At 35.9% G+C, this 17,996-nt stretch overlaps 1 protein-coding gene across 1 annotated transcript in view; it reads right to left on the bottom strand.

Moving 5' to 3' along the window:
- Window positions 1-606: 606 nt before the first annotated feature.
- LOC111046856 (nucleolar protein 6) overlaps window positions 607-17,996 on the bottom strand; it is a gene marked incomplete in the record, with an annotated part of 84,835 nt that continues 67,445 nt past the window's right edge. Inside the window, 3 exon segments of the mRNA XM_039435243.1 lie at window positions 607-851; window positions 3,755-4,111; window positions 8,139-8,356. Of these exon segments, the coding sequence (XP_039291177.1) occupies window positions 714-851; window positions 3,755-4,111; window positions 8,139-8,356 (713 nt within the window).

Raw genomic sequence — 17,996 nt, 5'->3', positions numbered from 1 at the left:
TAGCAGCATAGCACTTGACACTGGCGACAGACAGAGTATTTTTATGGCGCATGCCTCTATATTGAATGGTCAAATTCACCGCTTCAATAACATATTAACCTCATTTTTACCTTAAAACATTCCTATCATTATCAGTTTTTTATTATGTAAATATTTTCTCTTATTAGAATTGAAATCAAACTAATTTTTTCTTTGTCTAATAATATTGGACCATGATCTTGTTTTTTAATATTTTTTAACTTTCAAATTCACTGCTTCAATAACATAACCTCAATTATTTTGTGTCAGTTAAATTACAGTGTTGCCGGATTGTGAAACCGTTAAAATCTTGGTTAGTTAACCGGTAAACTTAATCGGGATTTAAAACTAACCGATCTTGGTGGAACAGAAATTAATCCGTAAAACTAACGCTGATTTGTTAATCGACGTTATTGTCCATATTTAACAGACGGACGTGCAACTGGCCCTGTATTATTTATTTATTTATTATAGTTATACGTATTTGAAGATGATTGATTTCTCTGATTTGTGAGAGGAGGAAATATTTTAAGTTTCAGTGAATAACTCACTCTGTATTGTAGCGAAAGAATAAACAGTTGAAATAATAATAATAATAATTTATTATTAAATTATATATTTTTTAACAGTTGAAATGCAACCGATAAAGGAAATAGATATTTTTTTGCAAGAGTCATACACAAAATGCTCGAAGGTTACTTTTTGTTTACAACAATTTCCTTCACTATACCCTTGCCCAATGCTTTGAAGTCTTCAAGAATGGCCTCCTTATTCAGTTCCAGCTTAAACTTGTCCTTTTCAATGACAGGCTTCCTGGAGTTGAAATGCGAAACCTGCAAGAAAATACATCGATTACCTACATTAAATCCTATTAATGTAGATTACAATATATTATTCCTTTCATACTTATAGTTCCGGTTAAATTGTAACCGTGTTTAATTCCACGAGAACCAATCAGAGAAGCTAGTCTTTTCAAAAAACCTTCTCTGATTGGTTCTCATGAGATTAATCACGGTTAACATTTAACCGGCTTTTGTGCAGCCGGGTCTTAAGCGGCCTATAGACGAACAACTTGGTTGGCAACCTAGTTGCCAACTTGGTTGGCCACGGTTTCCCACAGACGGTCAACCTGCTTTTGCCAACTTCATTTCCCGATCAGCTCTACTGCTGTAACGTTTACACTCGACATTTACAGTAAATGAGCGATCTCTTATCTTTTATTGAACTATACTAACTATGTAACGAACCTGGTTGTGATTAAATAAGGTTTTTATATAATATAACCTGGTTATGAATAAAGAAGGCTCACATTTAAGATTTTAAGTAAGATTTTACATTCAACATTTCAAGTTTAGAGCATATATTACATTTTTAACAGGTCTATGTTTTATAACAAGCTCAAGAAAAGAGGCTTATGAAAAAGTGTTACATTACAGATTTACTGTTTACACAAAATGTTAATGTTTTTATATGAGAACAACATTTAATAGAAGACCAAGAACGATCAACCGCCTTCACTTAAAAAGGTGAAGAAATAGGTACTTCAAATAAAAAATTCCTCCAACAAATTGTATAAGCTCAATAAAAAGCAAGTTCTCATTTTATTTTAGTCAAGACTTAATAATTGTTACTCAGCATACAAACAGATTGTATTGTGTTTTGAGATTCTGCTCCCTGGTTTACTATAACTGTGATAAGTAAAAAGGCCTGATTTCATGAAATAGCCTGGATTTGAGCAACAGTAGATTCTAAACCATTAAGGAATTATACTACAGAACCATTTTAAAATCATTCTACTAGATAACTGCATCTCAATAACTCAACTGCCCTTTCAAACCTAGTTTTCGTGTATTGTGAAATGATGCCCAAAAAATGCTTTTAAGCATATTAAAGTACGCCTATGTACTACGTCTATTCATATACTGAGGTTGTGAACTGTGTTGTCAACTTCTCCACAGATGCTCCAACATGGTTGCCAACAGAAAATCAAAACTATTTGATCTCACACCAACCGTTGGACCAACCGGTTGCTACAACCGCCAACCTGCCCACAGACGTACAACATCTACTCCAACACAGCAAGTTGGCAACTAGGTTGCCAACCAAGTTGTTCGTCTATGGGCCGCTTTAGAGATTACAAATAAAATAATATAGTTACTATTCAATGATTTTTACAAAATATGAACGATGGTTTATTTATTGATAGATTTGAAGATGGAATGCAATTTGATTTACAATTTTTCAATGTTGCCATGTATCTACATGAATATTAGTGAAGTATGAAGAAACAGCCATTTACATGAAAGGATCCTTTTTATTAACAGTCCACTAAAAATGAAGTTTATTGACTTTGAAACTATAAAATGTAGGCTATATCTGAATGGAAAAATACAGGGTTGTGCAGAGGAAACGCATGTTTTTCGAACAGCCAGTACTCGTCAACGGAAGAGGGTATTGCTCTGGAACGAATGTTGGCAGACGACCCCCGTTCCCCGGAAAGTGTAGACCAAGTCAGAACGGCAGTTGTTACTAGTCCTAGACGATCGACTCGACGACACTGACTCGGTCTACATTTTCAGGAGTACGAACTGAACGGGGAAGACCAGGTGGTTTATTTATCATAACGGAACTAGTAATCCTAAACGCTGCAACCCATCGGAGAACTGTATTTCGATCGGGCATTGCACCTCGACGCCCAACTCTAAAATATTGACGGAAAAGCGTTGCACTGTGACTACAGATTCATTGTTTCTAGAAAAAACTGCTTAACAGCGAACACACGATGTTGTACGTTCCAACGCTCATAGCAACTGAAATGGCATAATATGGGTCGTTTGCCAACATTCGTTCCAGGGCAATACCCTCTCCCGTTGACGAGTACTGGCTGTTCGAAAAACATGCGTTTCCTCTGCACAACTCTGTATAAACCAGATTCGAATGATATTGACAGGGATTAAAATATTGAGATCAGTTGATTGGAATTCGAAAACAGATACATTGGCGCAAACAGCTATAGTGAGGTCTACGTTATAATGGCAGTGAAGAAAGATAGGAGAACAACGTTGCCGTCTTGTCAATGCTTCCTATATATAATTATTATTTAACGAAAATCCCAAATAATTGCTGCAAATCACCCCGAAGACCTCTGCTACTGCAGACATTGACAACAGGGTTAACAGCTAGATAGAAATTCGATGAGAACTACTCAAAAAAACTTGACAAAGAAAAAACACTACTTGAAAAAAAATTTTTGGATAGTAGTTCTCATCGAATTTCTATCTAGCTGTTAACCCTGTTGTCAATGTCTGCAGTAGCATAGGTCTTCGGGGTGATTTGCAGCATTTATTTGGGATTTTCGTTAAATAATAATTATATATTAATTAGCATTTGAATAAATGCACTCTCTATTTAATTCCATCGGCTTCCTATATACGCTAGCTGATACACATTTATTGATGTAATATTAACTGTTCATTCTCGTTTGAAATAATCAGTTATATTTCATCAAGCAAGAAATTATATTTTTCAAATAGTTTCATAATTAAGATGAAATATTTTGTTAATTAATTATTGATTCTACATTGTTAAAAGACGATAAGGCAACAGAGCAAAACGAGAAAGAGATAGCGCTATCCGCTTTGTTGACTGATACGACAAGGATAGCATCACCATTGCTAATCAAACACTGCCATTATAACGTGGACCTCACTATTTAGTGAAAAAATAGAAAACAAACCTTAAATTCTCTGGTCTGTAGAGCCTGTGGCTTAAATAGAACGCCAATTATGCATCCGCCGTATGAGTCATGGAAGAAGAGAGCCATCTCATCGTAATTGGCCCTAAGCTCTTGCAAATAACACTTCACTGGACAGAAGTCAATCATTGGCAAGTTTTGGTTCCCTTCATTGTCCTTAATATTGTCCATCATAGACAAGTTTTGATCCCCTTTATTGTCCTTCTTATTTTTCTTCCTGGTCGCTTGCTCACAATGCACAATGGCAGCTGCATCAATACTCAGATGAGCTGACGCATTCATAGCTGCATCAATGTGTATGAGCCAGTCAAAGAATTCCAATGGAGGTCGAAATATGAGCTGTGAAACATAAAAGACAAACATTATCATCTTGATAAATTGAAGATAAATAGGCCAATACCTCTCCGTAAACAAAACCGTAGAGCATTTGTGTGACGTCAACACAGGTAGGGGTCCTACACCAATAAAAATTCGTTGATTTCAGCTGATCTATATCAGCTAGTGTTCTTATTGGTCTAGGAGCTCCACCTGTGCTGACGTCACACTAACGCACTACAGCTTTGTTTACGGAGGTAGTGGATAGGCCCGGTTGCACAAAAGCCGGTTAAATATTAATCACGAGAACCAATCAGAGAAGCCGTCTTTTCAATAGAGTCTTCTGTGATTCGTCCTTGTGGAATTAATCACGGTTGAAATTTAACCAGCGTTTGTGCAACCGGCACTTAGTACAGGAAACGAAACACATGTTCGACGTATCATCACGTCTGACTGATTAACTTGAAACTTTGCTTAAGGATTCTAAAATATTACCGAAGATGGTTATGAGCATTTTTCTATCTTATAATTTAAATAATATTGATATAAATGTAATTTCAATCTAATTTCAAATCACACAAAAATACTATGAGATCACATAAATTAATAGTCCGGGCGCAAATGTCATTCCGTGGTCATTTATGAGTAACAGTCGTGGAAGATGTCTCAATTTCTTCGTTAGGTCTAGCATAATAAGGATCGTGATAATGATAAGTCGAAATAACAGGCAAACACCTCGGAACCAAGATGGCCGCCAAAAATTTCAGGGTTTTGCTATATCGCTTGTATTTCAATAACCGTTCAAGATATTCAACCGTTTTTTAGACGAAAATATTTTACAAATCTTCCTATAGATTTTCCTCTAAAACGCATATTTTTTTTGTTATAACCTTCAAAAGATGAAAAAAACTTTTTTTCTAAATTATTCAAATTTTATTCCATTATAACTTTTTATAGTTCTAGCTTGTTACCTCATGCGCATGGAAAAACGCACCAGAGATCATGCAGGGTTTTCTTTGGAGGGCACTGGAGAACTCACTTTTTGACGTACAGCGGACGAAGAAATTAAGAAAAAGTTTTTTTTTGAGATTTTTAAGGGTATAAACTAAGAAAATATACGTTTTAGAGGAAATTTTATAAAACAAAAATTGTAGAGGAAGATTTGTAAAATATTTTCGTCTAAAAAAACGGTTGAATATCTTGAACGGTTTTTGAAATACAAGCTATATAGCAAAAAAAACCTGAAAATTTTGGCAGCCATCTTGTTTCCGAGGTGTTTGCCTGTGATATCGACTTATCATCATGATCCTTATTATGCTAGACCTAACGAAGAAATTGAGACATCTTCCACGGCTGTTACTCAAAAATGACCACGGAGTGCCTTATTCATGACATTTGCGCCCGGACTATAAATCAAATTGATTGATAGATACATTATACCCAGAAATATTCTTGCTATTATAATGTATGCTCATGATTAAAATCCAGTATTCAGTAATTGATAAAACTTTTTTTTATCAATTTTGATCTACAACCTACAAAAAAGCCGGTTGCTCAAAAGCCGGTTGAATATTAATCATGGTTGATTCCACGAGAAGCAATCAGAGAAGCCTTCTTTTCAAAAAAGCTTCCTCTGATTAGTCCTCGTGGAATTAATAACGGTTAAAATTTAACCAGCTTTTGTGCAACCGGGCCCAATTATTTTATTTTTGGACAATGTGACACAGCTGAACAGCAGTTAACTTGAAACCGAATAAGCTGCTCAATCATTTCCAGTGGCACTGACTGGAGAAGTTATAAACTGGCCCATTGAGGCACAGAATACATAGTATTCTGTGATTGAGGCTTGTTATTACTCACTTGCTGACTGATTTGAGGTGTTCTGTTGTGATGTGAGTGCTGGCTAGATAACAGTCTCTCAAATCATTGTTTCTTTTGAATGTAAGATTATAAAATTCTGAGTTTCACATGCTGTGCGAGTTCTATTCGATTTATACAGCTTTCTATGACAAAAACTTGACTATTAATTTTTTAATTAATATATATTTAAATTCTTCAATTGTAGTTGAAGCGAAACATAACATAGCTAGATTTGGACTGTTGTAAAAATTAAAATCGGAACCGTTTTGGGCGATTTAGCCTGTGGTACTTTTTTCAAGTTGTGTAATTCTGAATGATTAAATGAATAAACTGAACTTATTTAATTCCACATAGAAATTACTGAGATATTGCATTAATTCAAATGCTAATGAAAAAATAATTACTAGAAGTTCAGAGAACAGTAGAGTTCGCTACACTCGCTAAAATCACTATTGACACACGCCCGCCTATTCACACACAAACACAAAAACTGGGATGCACGGTTAAAGAGATAAAAAATCTGAAACTTGAAATGTGGATCTTGGGGGGGGGATGATTGAATTATAAAAAATTCAAAATTTTCAACATGTTGTAATGTATGAAATAAGAACGCCTTAGAGCGCTGGAAAATAAAAGTTTCTTACACTTTTGAGCTAGGATGCATGGCTAAAGAGATAAGAAATCTGAAACTTGAAATTTGGGACTTTTGGATGGGGGGGGGGAATTATCAAATTATAATTTTTCAAAATTTTGTACATGTGATATATGAAATAAGACCACCTTGGAGCGCTGAAGAATAAAGGTCCTCTACACTTTTGATCTCGGAAGCACGGTTGAAAAGATAAAAAAATCTGAAACTTGGATTGGGACTTGTAAAAAAATCGAATTCCAAAAATTAGAAAATTTTCAACATGTGATACATGAAATAATACCGCTTTGAAGAGCTGAGAAGAATGAGCCCAATTTGAACCTGATCTGATAAAGTATTGAAAATTTAGGTTGATTTTTAGGGTAAAATTTCCGAATAAAGTGCCGCCATCTTGAAACAGGGATGAATTTAAAAAATTTGAATACATACGTTTCTGCGCCTTGTTTCAAAGTACTTGTATACCAAATTTTATCCAAATCGGACCATAACTGCGACTTAACTGCGGTTACAAACAAACAGACAAACGCCGATTGACTTGAAACATAGAATTCACTTCGCTTATTCAATTATTAAACAAAAATCCAAATTAAATGCTGTAAATAATAATATTATTAATCTAATTCCCTTGGAGATGGCGGATTGTGGTCGAGTATATCCCTTGTGTATAGTGAGATCCCCATTATAATGACAGTGAAGAAATATGAGAGAACAAGGTTGCCAAATTTCTATATTTGACTCTATTCTACCACTGAGTACACACATATGTTTCTCAATTCATCCCATTACATTTTATATAATATTAGTTGTCAAAAGTAAACATAAAATATTCCTGGCAAACTGACAACATTGCAAAGCTAGAAAGAGATAGCGCTATCTGCTTTGTCGAATGATAGCAACACTATTGTCAATCAAACACTGCCATTATAACGTGGACCTCACTATCCCTTGGATGGGTCGCCGTCTAGGTGTCACCCCGACTACCTGACACCTGGTTTTTGGCCATAGGCGACAACCTGTACCCACGTAAAAATATACAATTGCCGTCAAGTTGACACCCCGACTACTTGTCACCTTCTGGACCGAAGGTGCCAACTAGTCATGACCGTAAACGACAACCTGACACCTCGCACCCTCGCGTCAGAGTGTTCCGTCGACTATAGTGAGGTCCACGTTATAATGGCAGTGGATAAAGATAGAAAAATAGCGATGCCGATTCTCTGAATTGATTTATTATATTTCTACACTGTCGAAAACATAATTGGCATCGTTTTGGACCTAGAAATGGATAGTACCACCGGCTTTGTCGAATGATAGACAAGGATAACAGAACCAAAGTTGATCAAATACTGTCATTATAACGTGCACCTCACTATAGTTGTCACTTTCTTAGAAAGGAAACAAGTAGACGGGGACGGCTCACGTCCACCTGTCCCCTCAAAACCGGTTTTAAAAGGGGACAGGTTGACGGGGTGTCAAGTAGACGGGGTGGCACCAAGTCGTGTTCCCCCTTGGAGATGGCGGATTGTGGCGGGTCATACTGACCTTGAAGTCAGTGGTCGGCTGAGCGTTGATCAGCTGATTGTGAAGGACATCAATGGAGGCTTGCGCAATTCTGGCCAGGTGATAGAGCACGGGCAGAGAGGGGGCGTTCCGGGTGAACACAGCACCTGACCGGTCATAGCTGGTGGCCAGGAACAGGGCAGGTCCAGAGCCCAACTCCTTGCCTGTTCTGAAAAGCTCATCCACTTCGCTCATATCTTCTCCTGCAACACAGACATTCACAATTACTAGTAGTTCTGTGAACAGTAGACCTCACGCAGTATTCTCATCCACAAGTACCTGATGTCAACTGTTTTTAATGTTAACAAAATCAGTTCACGTTTGAATTTGTATTCCATAATTTATTAATATTTATGTTAATTTAAACAATGAATAAAATATATTTCTATTCCAGAATTTATATAATATTCATCCAGTTCCGTGATAATCTTCCCATCTAATGAAAATTAATTTTTTTCAATCAAAAATATTATAATTTCTTCAGCATTATTTAGTTCATTTGATTATTTTTAATCACCTATTAAATTAGTTTTTTCGAATGTGAGAATATTGATACTGATGGACACGCATAATAATACCATGACTGCAAAACAAAATATTGAAACCAAAGACCTTAAAGCTGCGATTAGACCAAATTTATTAACAAAATGTTGATAACTCAATCCTTATAGATTATATTAGATTGAACATAAATTATCATACACATGATGAACATGTGTGTTTGTCAACTTGCGTTCAATCTAATAGAATCTATAAGGATTAAGTTATTAACATTTTGTTAATAACTTTGGTGTAAACCCAGCTTAAAGATGTATACCTCTTCAAGGTCTCTGATTGAAACTATAGACCTTATACAAATACAGTAATAGACTGGCTTCTCCACACATCTGTGTAATCACTTGTCAGCTGATTTATGATGAATAATTCTATAGTCTGATTTTTACTCTAATATTGGCGTATGAAGGAGGTTCCTTTTTCCTTTTGTATTATCCTTAAAATGCAAAATTACAAAAAAAACCGTATGTATACGTCGACGCACAATTTAAAAAACATACCTGTCAAATTTCATGAAAATCTATTACCGCGTTTCGCCGTAAATGCGCAACATATAAACATTTAAACATTAAGAGAAATGCCAAACCGTCGACTTTAATCTTAGACCTCAATTCGTTCGGTCGATTATTAAACAAACATTCATAAACGAAAATCCCAATGAATGCTGTAAATAACCACGAAGACTTCTGCTACTGCAAATAATGACAACAAGGTTAACAGATATAGTGGGTTCCACGTTATAATGGCAGTATTTGATTGACAATAGTTGTGCCGAAATTTATTTTTTCAAAATTATAACTTCTCCAAGATAATTTTCAGTGTGCTGGATTAACGTTGTGATTCTCACGGTAACGGAGTAGTTTCATGATGTAATTCAGCACATTAAATTCTAATATTTCCTCTATTGTCTTCCAACGTTTTCCTGAATACTTAGAATTGTTGTAGACGCAAAATCATCATAAAAAATTAGCTGAAAATCCATTCTATTGCTCAGTCTTTTACTTCGATTGAGGGAATTTTGCTGTATTCTGTCCTTGTTAGTTGTATTCATTTCTCGTTCTATTGAGGGAAATTATTGTCGTCCCCACCACGTCCTTTGTAATTTGGTATTTTCATGTATTATTGCTCAGCCTGATACCTATTTTTTGAGCCTGATTCGGTCGACTTGGGGAGCTGAACGAGAGACCGCTTTTAGATTCTGTAGAGTACAGACATTACTTTTCTGAACTAAATTATTTATTTACCTGATTGAATCATGTCTTTTCCAGACAGTTTTTCGTTCTCTCCTGGAAACTAAAGTTATTTATTATTACTGGGAATCATGTATTCCATCAGTTTTGTAATCACTTATTAATGACACAATTTACTCAACTTCATTCAGAGCGGTTGACTGTGCAGTTTATTAATCTTAGGCTATATTGTTCATCATTCTTTCAACTAGTAATGTCTTTTCATAATCCCATTCATTATAGATTTCATGTATTTATAGTGAGGCATTATAGTGAGGTCCACGTTATAATGGCAGTATTTGATAGACAATAGTGTTGCTATCCTTGTCTATCATTCGACAAAGCGGATAGCGCTATCTCTTTCTCGCTATGCTCTGCTGCCAAATCGTTTTTAACAATGTAGAAATATAATTAATTAACAAAATATTTTATCTTAATTATGAAATCATTCTAAAATATGATTTCTTGCTTGATAAAATATAATTTATTATCTTAAACGATAATGAACAGCTAATATTACATCAATAAACCGGTATCAGTTACCCTCCATAGAAGGCATTGACAAGACAGAGGATCGGCAACGTTGTTCTCCTATCTTTCTCCACTGCCATTATAACGTGGACCTCACTATAGATTATATTTCTATATTAATATATGGAATGTATTAATGTCCCATGAATGAAATTTCCACATTAAATCTGAAAAATCTAGAAAGGAAATTGAAATTTGGACTTCGAGAAGCAAAAGATTGATATTTTTAGTATATTCAAGAGACAGTAGTAGTATTTTTAGAATCTTCAAATGCTCATACTCAAGAATAGAAGTCAATTTCGCCAATTATGATGACATAGTATTATTGTTCCTCTCGAAAAGTACTATCATTCCTGAGAGTTTGAGCGATTTTAATTTTTGACCATTTTTGCAACCTACTCTACTCTTTCTTATTGACCGAGCGAAGAGAGGTCTAAGATTCAAGTCGACGGTTTTTGCATTTCTGTTTATGTTTAAATGTTGCACATTTACGGCGAAACGCAGCAATAAATTTTCATGAAATTTGACAGGTATGTTCCTTTTTAAATTGCGCGTCGACGTATATACAAGGTTTTAGAAATTTTGCGTTTCAAGTTCAAGGATAATATAAAAGGAAAAAGGAGCCTCCTTCATATGTCAATATTAGAGTAAAAATCAGACTATAGAATTACTCATCATAAATCAGCTGTCGAGTGGATTATAAATCGGATGCCATGACGCATGTAATTCAATATCTCAAAGTAACTTGGTAAAAAATCAGCAGCTGTGTAGACTATTAATTGCATGCCTCATTGAATGCTATTTTTATGCACTATTAAATAGGATGCAAAGAACTTATAACAGATTGTCTGGGCGCCTAGATGTCTTCCGGTTAAATCAGCTGTCTAGTGGATTATAAATTGCATGCCATGACGCATGCAATTCAATATCTCAATGTAACTTGGTGAAAAATCAGCTGTGTGGACTATTAATTGCATGCCTCATTGAATGCAATTTTCATGCACAATTCAATGAACTATTGATTGCATGCAATTAATAACCAAAATAATATAGTATTGTCTCTCGACCTTTCTCTGCTTTGAACTCGGGCTGTCCTGTTGCCAGTATGTCTTGAAGGAGATTAGCTTTTTATGTAAGCATTTTTGATACACCAACCCCAACAGCCATTAGCCGTTTTCACACCGATATCTCGCCGACACGACATACAGACAGGATTTAATCTGATGGACAGTATAGAGATGCGTACAGATTTACGCGCCGCGAACATGAGCAATTCACTTTCAATCAGCTGATGCCAAGCTTTTTATATCTGTATCTTACCGTTTCTGTAAAAATACAGATATAGTCAGCTGATTAAAAGTGAATTGCTCATGTTCGCGGCACGTATATCTGTACGCATCTTAAGAGGAAGCTGTGGTTTATAACTGCGCGAGGTCTACTGTTCACAGAACAATATAACCGTACTACTGTTACATAGATACACTACAAAAACAGCTGAAATTGACAAAAAATATATCAGGAATGTACTGACTGGTCAGCTGGTTGTTGAAGTTAATGATTTGCGGCTCAGTGCACCAATTGGTGTTGGCCAGCTTTTCCAGCAGCCGCAGGAAGGCGGTCTGTGGCTGGAGGGGCGTGGCCAGGGGGGCGGGGCTAACGAATAGGGCGGCTACCAGCAGGTCGACCACCACATCGGGAAACAAGATGGCGTCCAGCATGTGCGCGCGCAGCCAACGCTTTGCCAGTGCAGCTGCCGATCCAAACGCCTGGTGCTCGCCTGATAGCCTGCAATGCAATGCATACCTCCAAACATCAATACATTCATAGATAAATAATGTATAGTGTGTCGATTGATAGCCATTGCTTGGTAGAGTCACATAATTATTACTTATTAGCTGGCCCGGCGAACTTCGTACCGCCAAATAGTTAATGCATCTCATGACAAATTTTAGCTGGATGCACACCTGAGGAGGCGCGATGCGGCATTTTGCATCCATTTTTCTTGCTTATTGGTTTGAATGGAAGAACTCACACACACACACACTGAATCGGGCATGGCGTGGAACGGTGTGATAAGGCAATCTCCTTAAGATCAACACTTTGTATCACCAAGCCGCTACTCCTCAGGTGTGCTTAGCCTTAGCTTAATCTGATGCACTATATTTTTATGAAATTCATCCAACACTCAGTATTAACATTTATATCTTAATATGGAATTCCTATGTGATCAGTTAATTGTGCAGCAGTTTGTATTTTTAGATATGTTGAAAGCAGCTTGCTGGGAATTGAATGATATATCTTCTTGCTGCTGATTTTCCCGTGCATATTCTAAATTTACAGCATTTCGAGTTCTACGACCCAAGTTTGGACGTCGTTCGTACCACGGCATTATTGAGAATTACAATTTTGAGAATCAGTAGATAAATTGAAAAACAGATCTACCGACGGCTGTTGGATGACGCAATTATTATAACAGCTGATTTTTATTTCTGTGTGTGGCCAGCTCACAAATCTTCTCCCATAAGGATTACATGCAAACTTTGAAGGACAGTAGGAAAGAGTCCTGAAGTCTGATCATAAATTTGATAGGCCATAAACCTGCTCCTGAACATAAAAAACACAACTAAACAAAAATCATCAAATTCGGTGCACACATAAAAAAGTTATTGCATGTCAAAATTTGAGGCTCGATTTTTATTTATATAGATTCAGTGGCCCTATGGGGAGCTAGAGAGAGAGAGTAACCTTCAGCATATTTACATCAGTCAAAAGAAAGCACTGCGTACTTGAGGTTGAGGTTGCATCCACAAACACATTTTGTAGGTATTATTTTATTGAAATGGAGATTTTCAGTGTTCCCTGTCTCTATATTTTGAAATGTATATATATATATATATATATATATATATATATATATATATATATATATATATATATATATATATATATATATTAGAAGGTGTTCACTACAGACTATCAACAAGACGCATGAATGTAATACACGGCATAAGAGTACCTTCTCCCAGTATTATAGATTGAATTTCTATGAAGAAAAACCTAGTTATATTAGTAGAAAGATTTACCAAGTAATACAAATTCGGTTGCAGGAAATATTAAGGACTAGCCGTCAGGCTTGCTTCGCTCGCCATATCCGTCTAGGCAGGGGGGTCCGCCCCCTGGACCCCCGACTGGATCGTCTAAAATTAGATCAGCGTGCTCGCTTCGCTCGCCTGTATTTTTCATTCAAGCATGCTTCATTCCATCAGAAAGTCAAAGTACTTCCTCGCTCGATTCAATCACCGATTAAATTCAATTATTTAGTGCAGGGTGGCTAACTTCGTTAGGATATTGAAAAAGGTGAAAAAACGCATAAAAGCTGAGAACAACGCTGATTTTGGGCGTATCTTTGATGAAACATTGAGGTCACCTTATCACAAAATGTTTAGACCCTAGCTAAACCTCTGTACCAAATTTGAACATTTTCTGTATATTACTTGATGAAAGAACTGAGAAAACGCAAAAAACCGCTAATTTTGGGCGTATTTTTGGCGTTATTTCAAATTCCTTCTGAAACAAAATTATTACACCCCAACTGAGCTTCTGTAGTTAATTTGAACATTTTCTGTATATTACTTGATGAAAGAACTGAGAAAACGCAAAAAACCGCTAATTTTGGGCGTATTTTTGGCGTTATTTCAAATTCCTTCTGAAACAAAATTATTACACCCCAACTGAGCTTCTGTAGTTAATTTGAACATTTTCTGTTCATTTGTTCTCGATAAATCTGAGAAAAAGCAAAAAAACGCTGGAAAAACGCAGATTTTGGGCGTATCTTTGCCGTTATTTCAAATTCCTTCTAAAACAACATTATTACACCCCAGCTTAGATTCTGTAGTTAATTTGAACATTTTCTGTTCATTTGTTCTCGATAAATCTGAGAAAAAGCAAAAAAACCGCTGTAAAAACGTTAATTTTGGGCGTATCTTTGACGTTATTGCAAATTCCTTCTAACACAACATTATTACACCCTAGCTGAGCTTCTGTACTAAATTTGAACATTTTATGTTCATTTTTTCTCGATAAAGCTGAGAAAACGCTGGAAAAACGCAGATTTTGGGTGTATCTTTGGGAATTTTTTCCAAATCCGTTCTTAGTGCGCCTCTAAAGGGCCAACTGAACACACCTACCAAATTTGAACGTTTTTTGTCCGATAGATTTTTAGTTCTGCGAGTGAGTGAGTGAGTGAGTGAGTGAGTCAGTCAGTCAGTGAGTGCCATTTCGCTTTTATAGTCTAAAGGACTATTTTGACAACTGTAATAGAGTCAAAGACAATTAGTAACTATAAACAAGATATAAATTTCATGTAACATTAATGGTGTCTTGCTTTTTGCTGTAGTGAGGTCCACGTTATAATGGCAGTGGAGAAGAATAGGAGAACAACGTTACCGATCCTCTGCCTTGTCAATGCCTTGTATATTCGGTAGCTGATACAGGTTTATTGATGTAATATCAACTGTTCATTCTCGTTTAAAATAATTATATTTTATTAAGCAAGAAATTATATTCTTCAATGATTTCATAATCAAGATTAAATATCTTAATATCGGGGCACCGAGCTTCGCTCGTTATCTTTATTTATTGATAAACAGAACACAATTCTCTAAAATGATCGTGTTTATATTTCACAGCTGGCTATACGTCACCTTATGAATTTCGGGGATAAGATATTTTGATTTTACACATACTCACTCGCTCACTCACTTTTTAACTATCCACAGCTGTTTCAGCCAAGGATGAATTATCCTTTTAATGTCGTTCAGCGAGTTTTTCCAAGGATGAGACCTAGTGCAATCAAATTTTTATATCATAAACCTACTATGTTCTAAATTTCGTGAAAATCGTTAGAGCCGTTTTCGAGATCCGTTAAACATGAATAACCATATAAAAATAGCCAGATATAAGAATAACCAGATATATAAATAACCAGATATATAAATACAGAAATTGCTCGCTTAATATAATAGGATTAATTAATTATCAATTCTACATTGTTAAGAGACGATCTGGCAACAGAGCAAAGCGAGGAAGAGATAGCGTTATCCACTTTGTTGAATGATAGACAAGGATAGCAATACAATACTTCCAATCAAACACTGCCATTACAACGTGGACCTCTCTATAGCTGTTTACCCTGTTGTCAATATTTGCAGTAGCAGAAGTCTTCGGGGTGATTTACAGCATTCATTGGGATTTTCGTTTAAAAATGTTTGTTTAATAATAATTGTGAATGTTTGTGTTGTCACTATACACGGTGTGATAGTTGATCAAGTGAAATGTTGATGAAGTGAACTACTCACCCAGCCAACACACTGGTGATGAGTGGCAAATGGACGAGGTCGCGCTCTGCTGCCAGAGACTGTGGGTTGTCCTTGTAGGCGACCACGCCCCCTTCCCCCACCACCGCCTTCATCACACTCATCTCCTGCTGGTAGACCACCCTCATACGGAACACATAGTCGTCCTGCAAAACACCAACAAACATTTTCAAAAATAGGCTACGGAAGGAAATTACTAAGATATTGCAATTATTCAAACGCTAATGAATTAATAATAATTATTATTATACTAGCTGGCCCGGCGAACTTACCGTTATTGATAATTTATCCTGTGCAATAATAAATGCTCGTGATAAATTGAATCAAATGAAAAATGAGAAACGAAGGAGAAAAGTGAACCCTCAACTTCAACCTCTCATTCTCCCCGTTTGAACATGATATTACCTCTAACTGAAATAAAACCGTTTGATGGCTCTGATATTTCAGACTGGCCTAGATTCAAAAATATCTTTTCATCATTGATTGTGGATGATAAATATTATTCTCCTGTTCATAAATCTCATATTTTGCATAATTTGTTGAAAGGCGAAACAGCCAGAGTAGTGAAATCTTTTCAGATAAGTAGTGATTTTGATTGGCATGGAAAACTCTATGCAAGCGTTATGAAAGTGATAGGGTGCTAGCTAACTACTACGTAAATGAGATTTTGAAAACTAGTTCAATCCCATTTAAACCTTCGTTACAATCGCTTCAAGATTTTCTTGTTGAAGTAGGTGATAGTATTACCACTCTGAAATCGTTGAAAGTTCCTGATTTGGCTGATTATATCTTGTACTCATTAGCTATTCGTCAATTAGACAAAATATCAGGTGAATCGTTGAGCTCGAGGTAGCGGATAAGAGCTTTCCTTCTTGTCAACAGTTGATTGATTTCGTGAATAAGAGAGTTGGATCTTATCAATTATCTGCATCTGATGTGCCGTCTGTTAATGAACAAAAATCTATCGAAAAGCCGAAAAATAAGTATTTTCAGAAAAAGGTTGTCTTATCTACTCAGGCTGATAACAGCGTTCGAAATAAAAGCAGCTCAGTTACTTGTGAATTGAATGATAGTGCTGAAACAAAATGCTCATTTTGCAACTCAACGAATCATTCGTTATTCAAATGTCCTGCTTTCTTGAAAAGAGATCCAAAAGCTAGGAATGAATTTATGAAATCATTGAGAGTCTGTTTCAATTGTTTCTCCAAATTTCACGCTGTAAACCAATGCAAGTCTAAATCGTTGTGTTATTGTGGTCGTATGCATAATAAATTACTTCATTATCCTCGTAGTAGTGATAATAGCCGATCGAATTCTCCTGTTCGTTATCAGAAGTCTACTGATAACATCTCTAAAGTTGCTTTGAAATCGAAATCCGTTGATTCGATCACTCAAACTGATAGCACTATGAATGTTGTTGAGAATTCAAATTCTTCTAAGCATTGTGGTATCACTGATAATGTTATTGATAAGTCATCAATTGTTAGTTTAATTCTAAAACGAGTGTTGTTCTAGGTACTGCTCAAGCAGTTATTAAAAATTCATCTGGTTCGTTTATTGGTGTTCGTTTAATGATTGATTCTGGTAGTACTGCCAATTTCATCACAAAAGATCTTGTTATAAAACTTGGTTTATCTGTTCATGATTGTCATCAAAATTTCTCTGGTTTGAATTCCTCGAGTGTAGGGAATTCTTCTGGTGTTGTGAAATGTTTGTTGAAACCTAAGGGCTCAAATCACCCTCGTTTAGAAGCTGAGGCTTATGTGATTGATAAAATAGTTGGTTCATTGCCCCCTATTTATCTCAGTTCAAAAGTGCAAAATGAGTTGAAAAAATTCTGTGTTCTATGAACAACGTTCCGTTGATCTTCTATTGGGATGTCAGTTATTCAACAAAATATTACGTCATCATAGTCAAGTCTCATCTAGTGAAGAGTGTTCGTTTTGCGTGATTCCTACCGTGTTTGGTGACATTATTTTGGGTGAATTTCCAAATCATTCCGGTCTTCTTAATCAGTCATTGACTGCATTAATGACGTGTCCCACCTCTGAGAACTCGTTGAATAATTTGGTTCATAAGTTTTGGGAAAGTGAAGAAAATTCTAATTATAAATTTCTAGTTTCCCGATGATGAGTTTTGTGAGAAACATT

Source organism: Nilaparvata lugens, chromosome 9, assembly GCF_014356525.2.
Source record: "Nilaparvata lugens isolate BPH chromosome 9, ASM1435652v1, whole genome shotgun sequence".
NCBI classification, from domain to species: Eukaryota; Metazoa; Arthropoda; class Insecta; order Hemiptera; family Delphacidae; genus Nilaparvata; species Nilaparvata lugens.
This window is presented reverse-complemented; position numbering and strand designations above follow the sequence as displayed.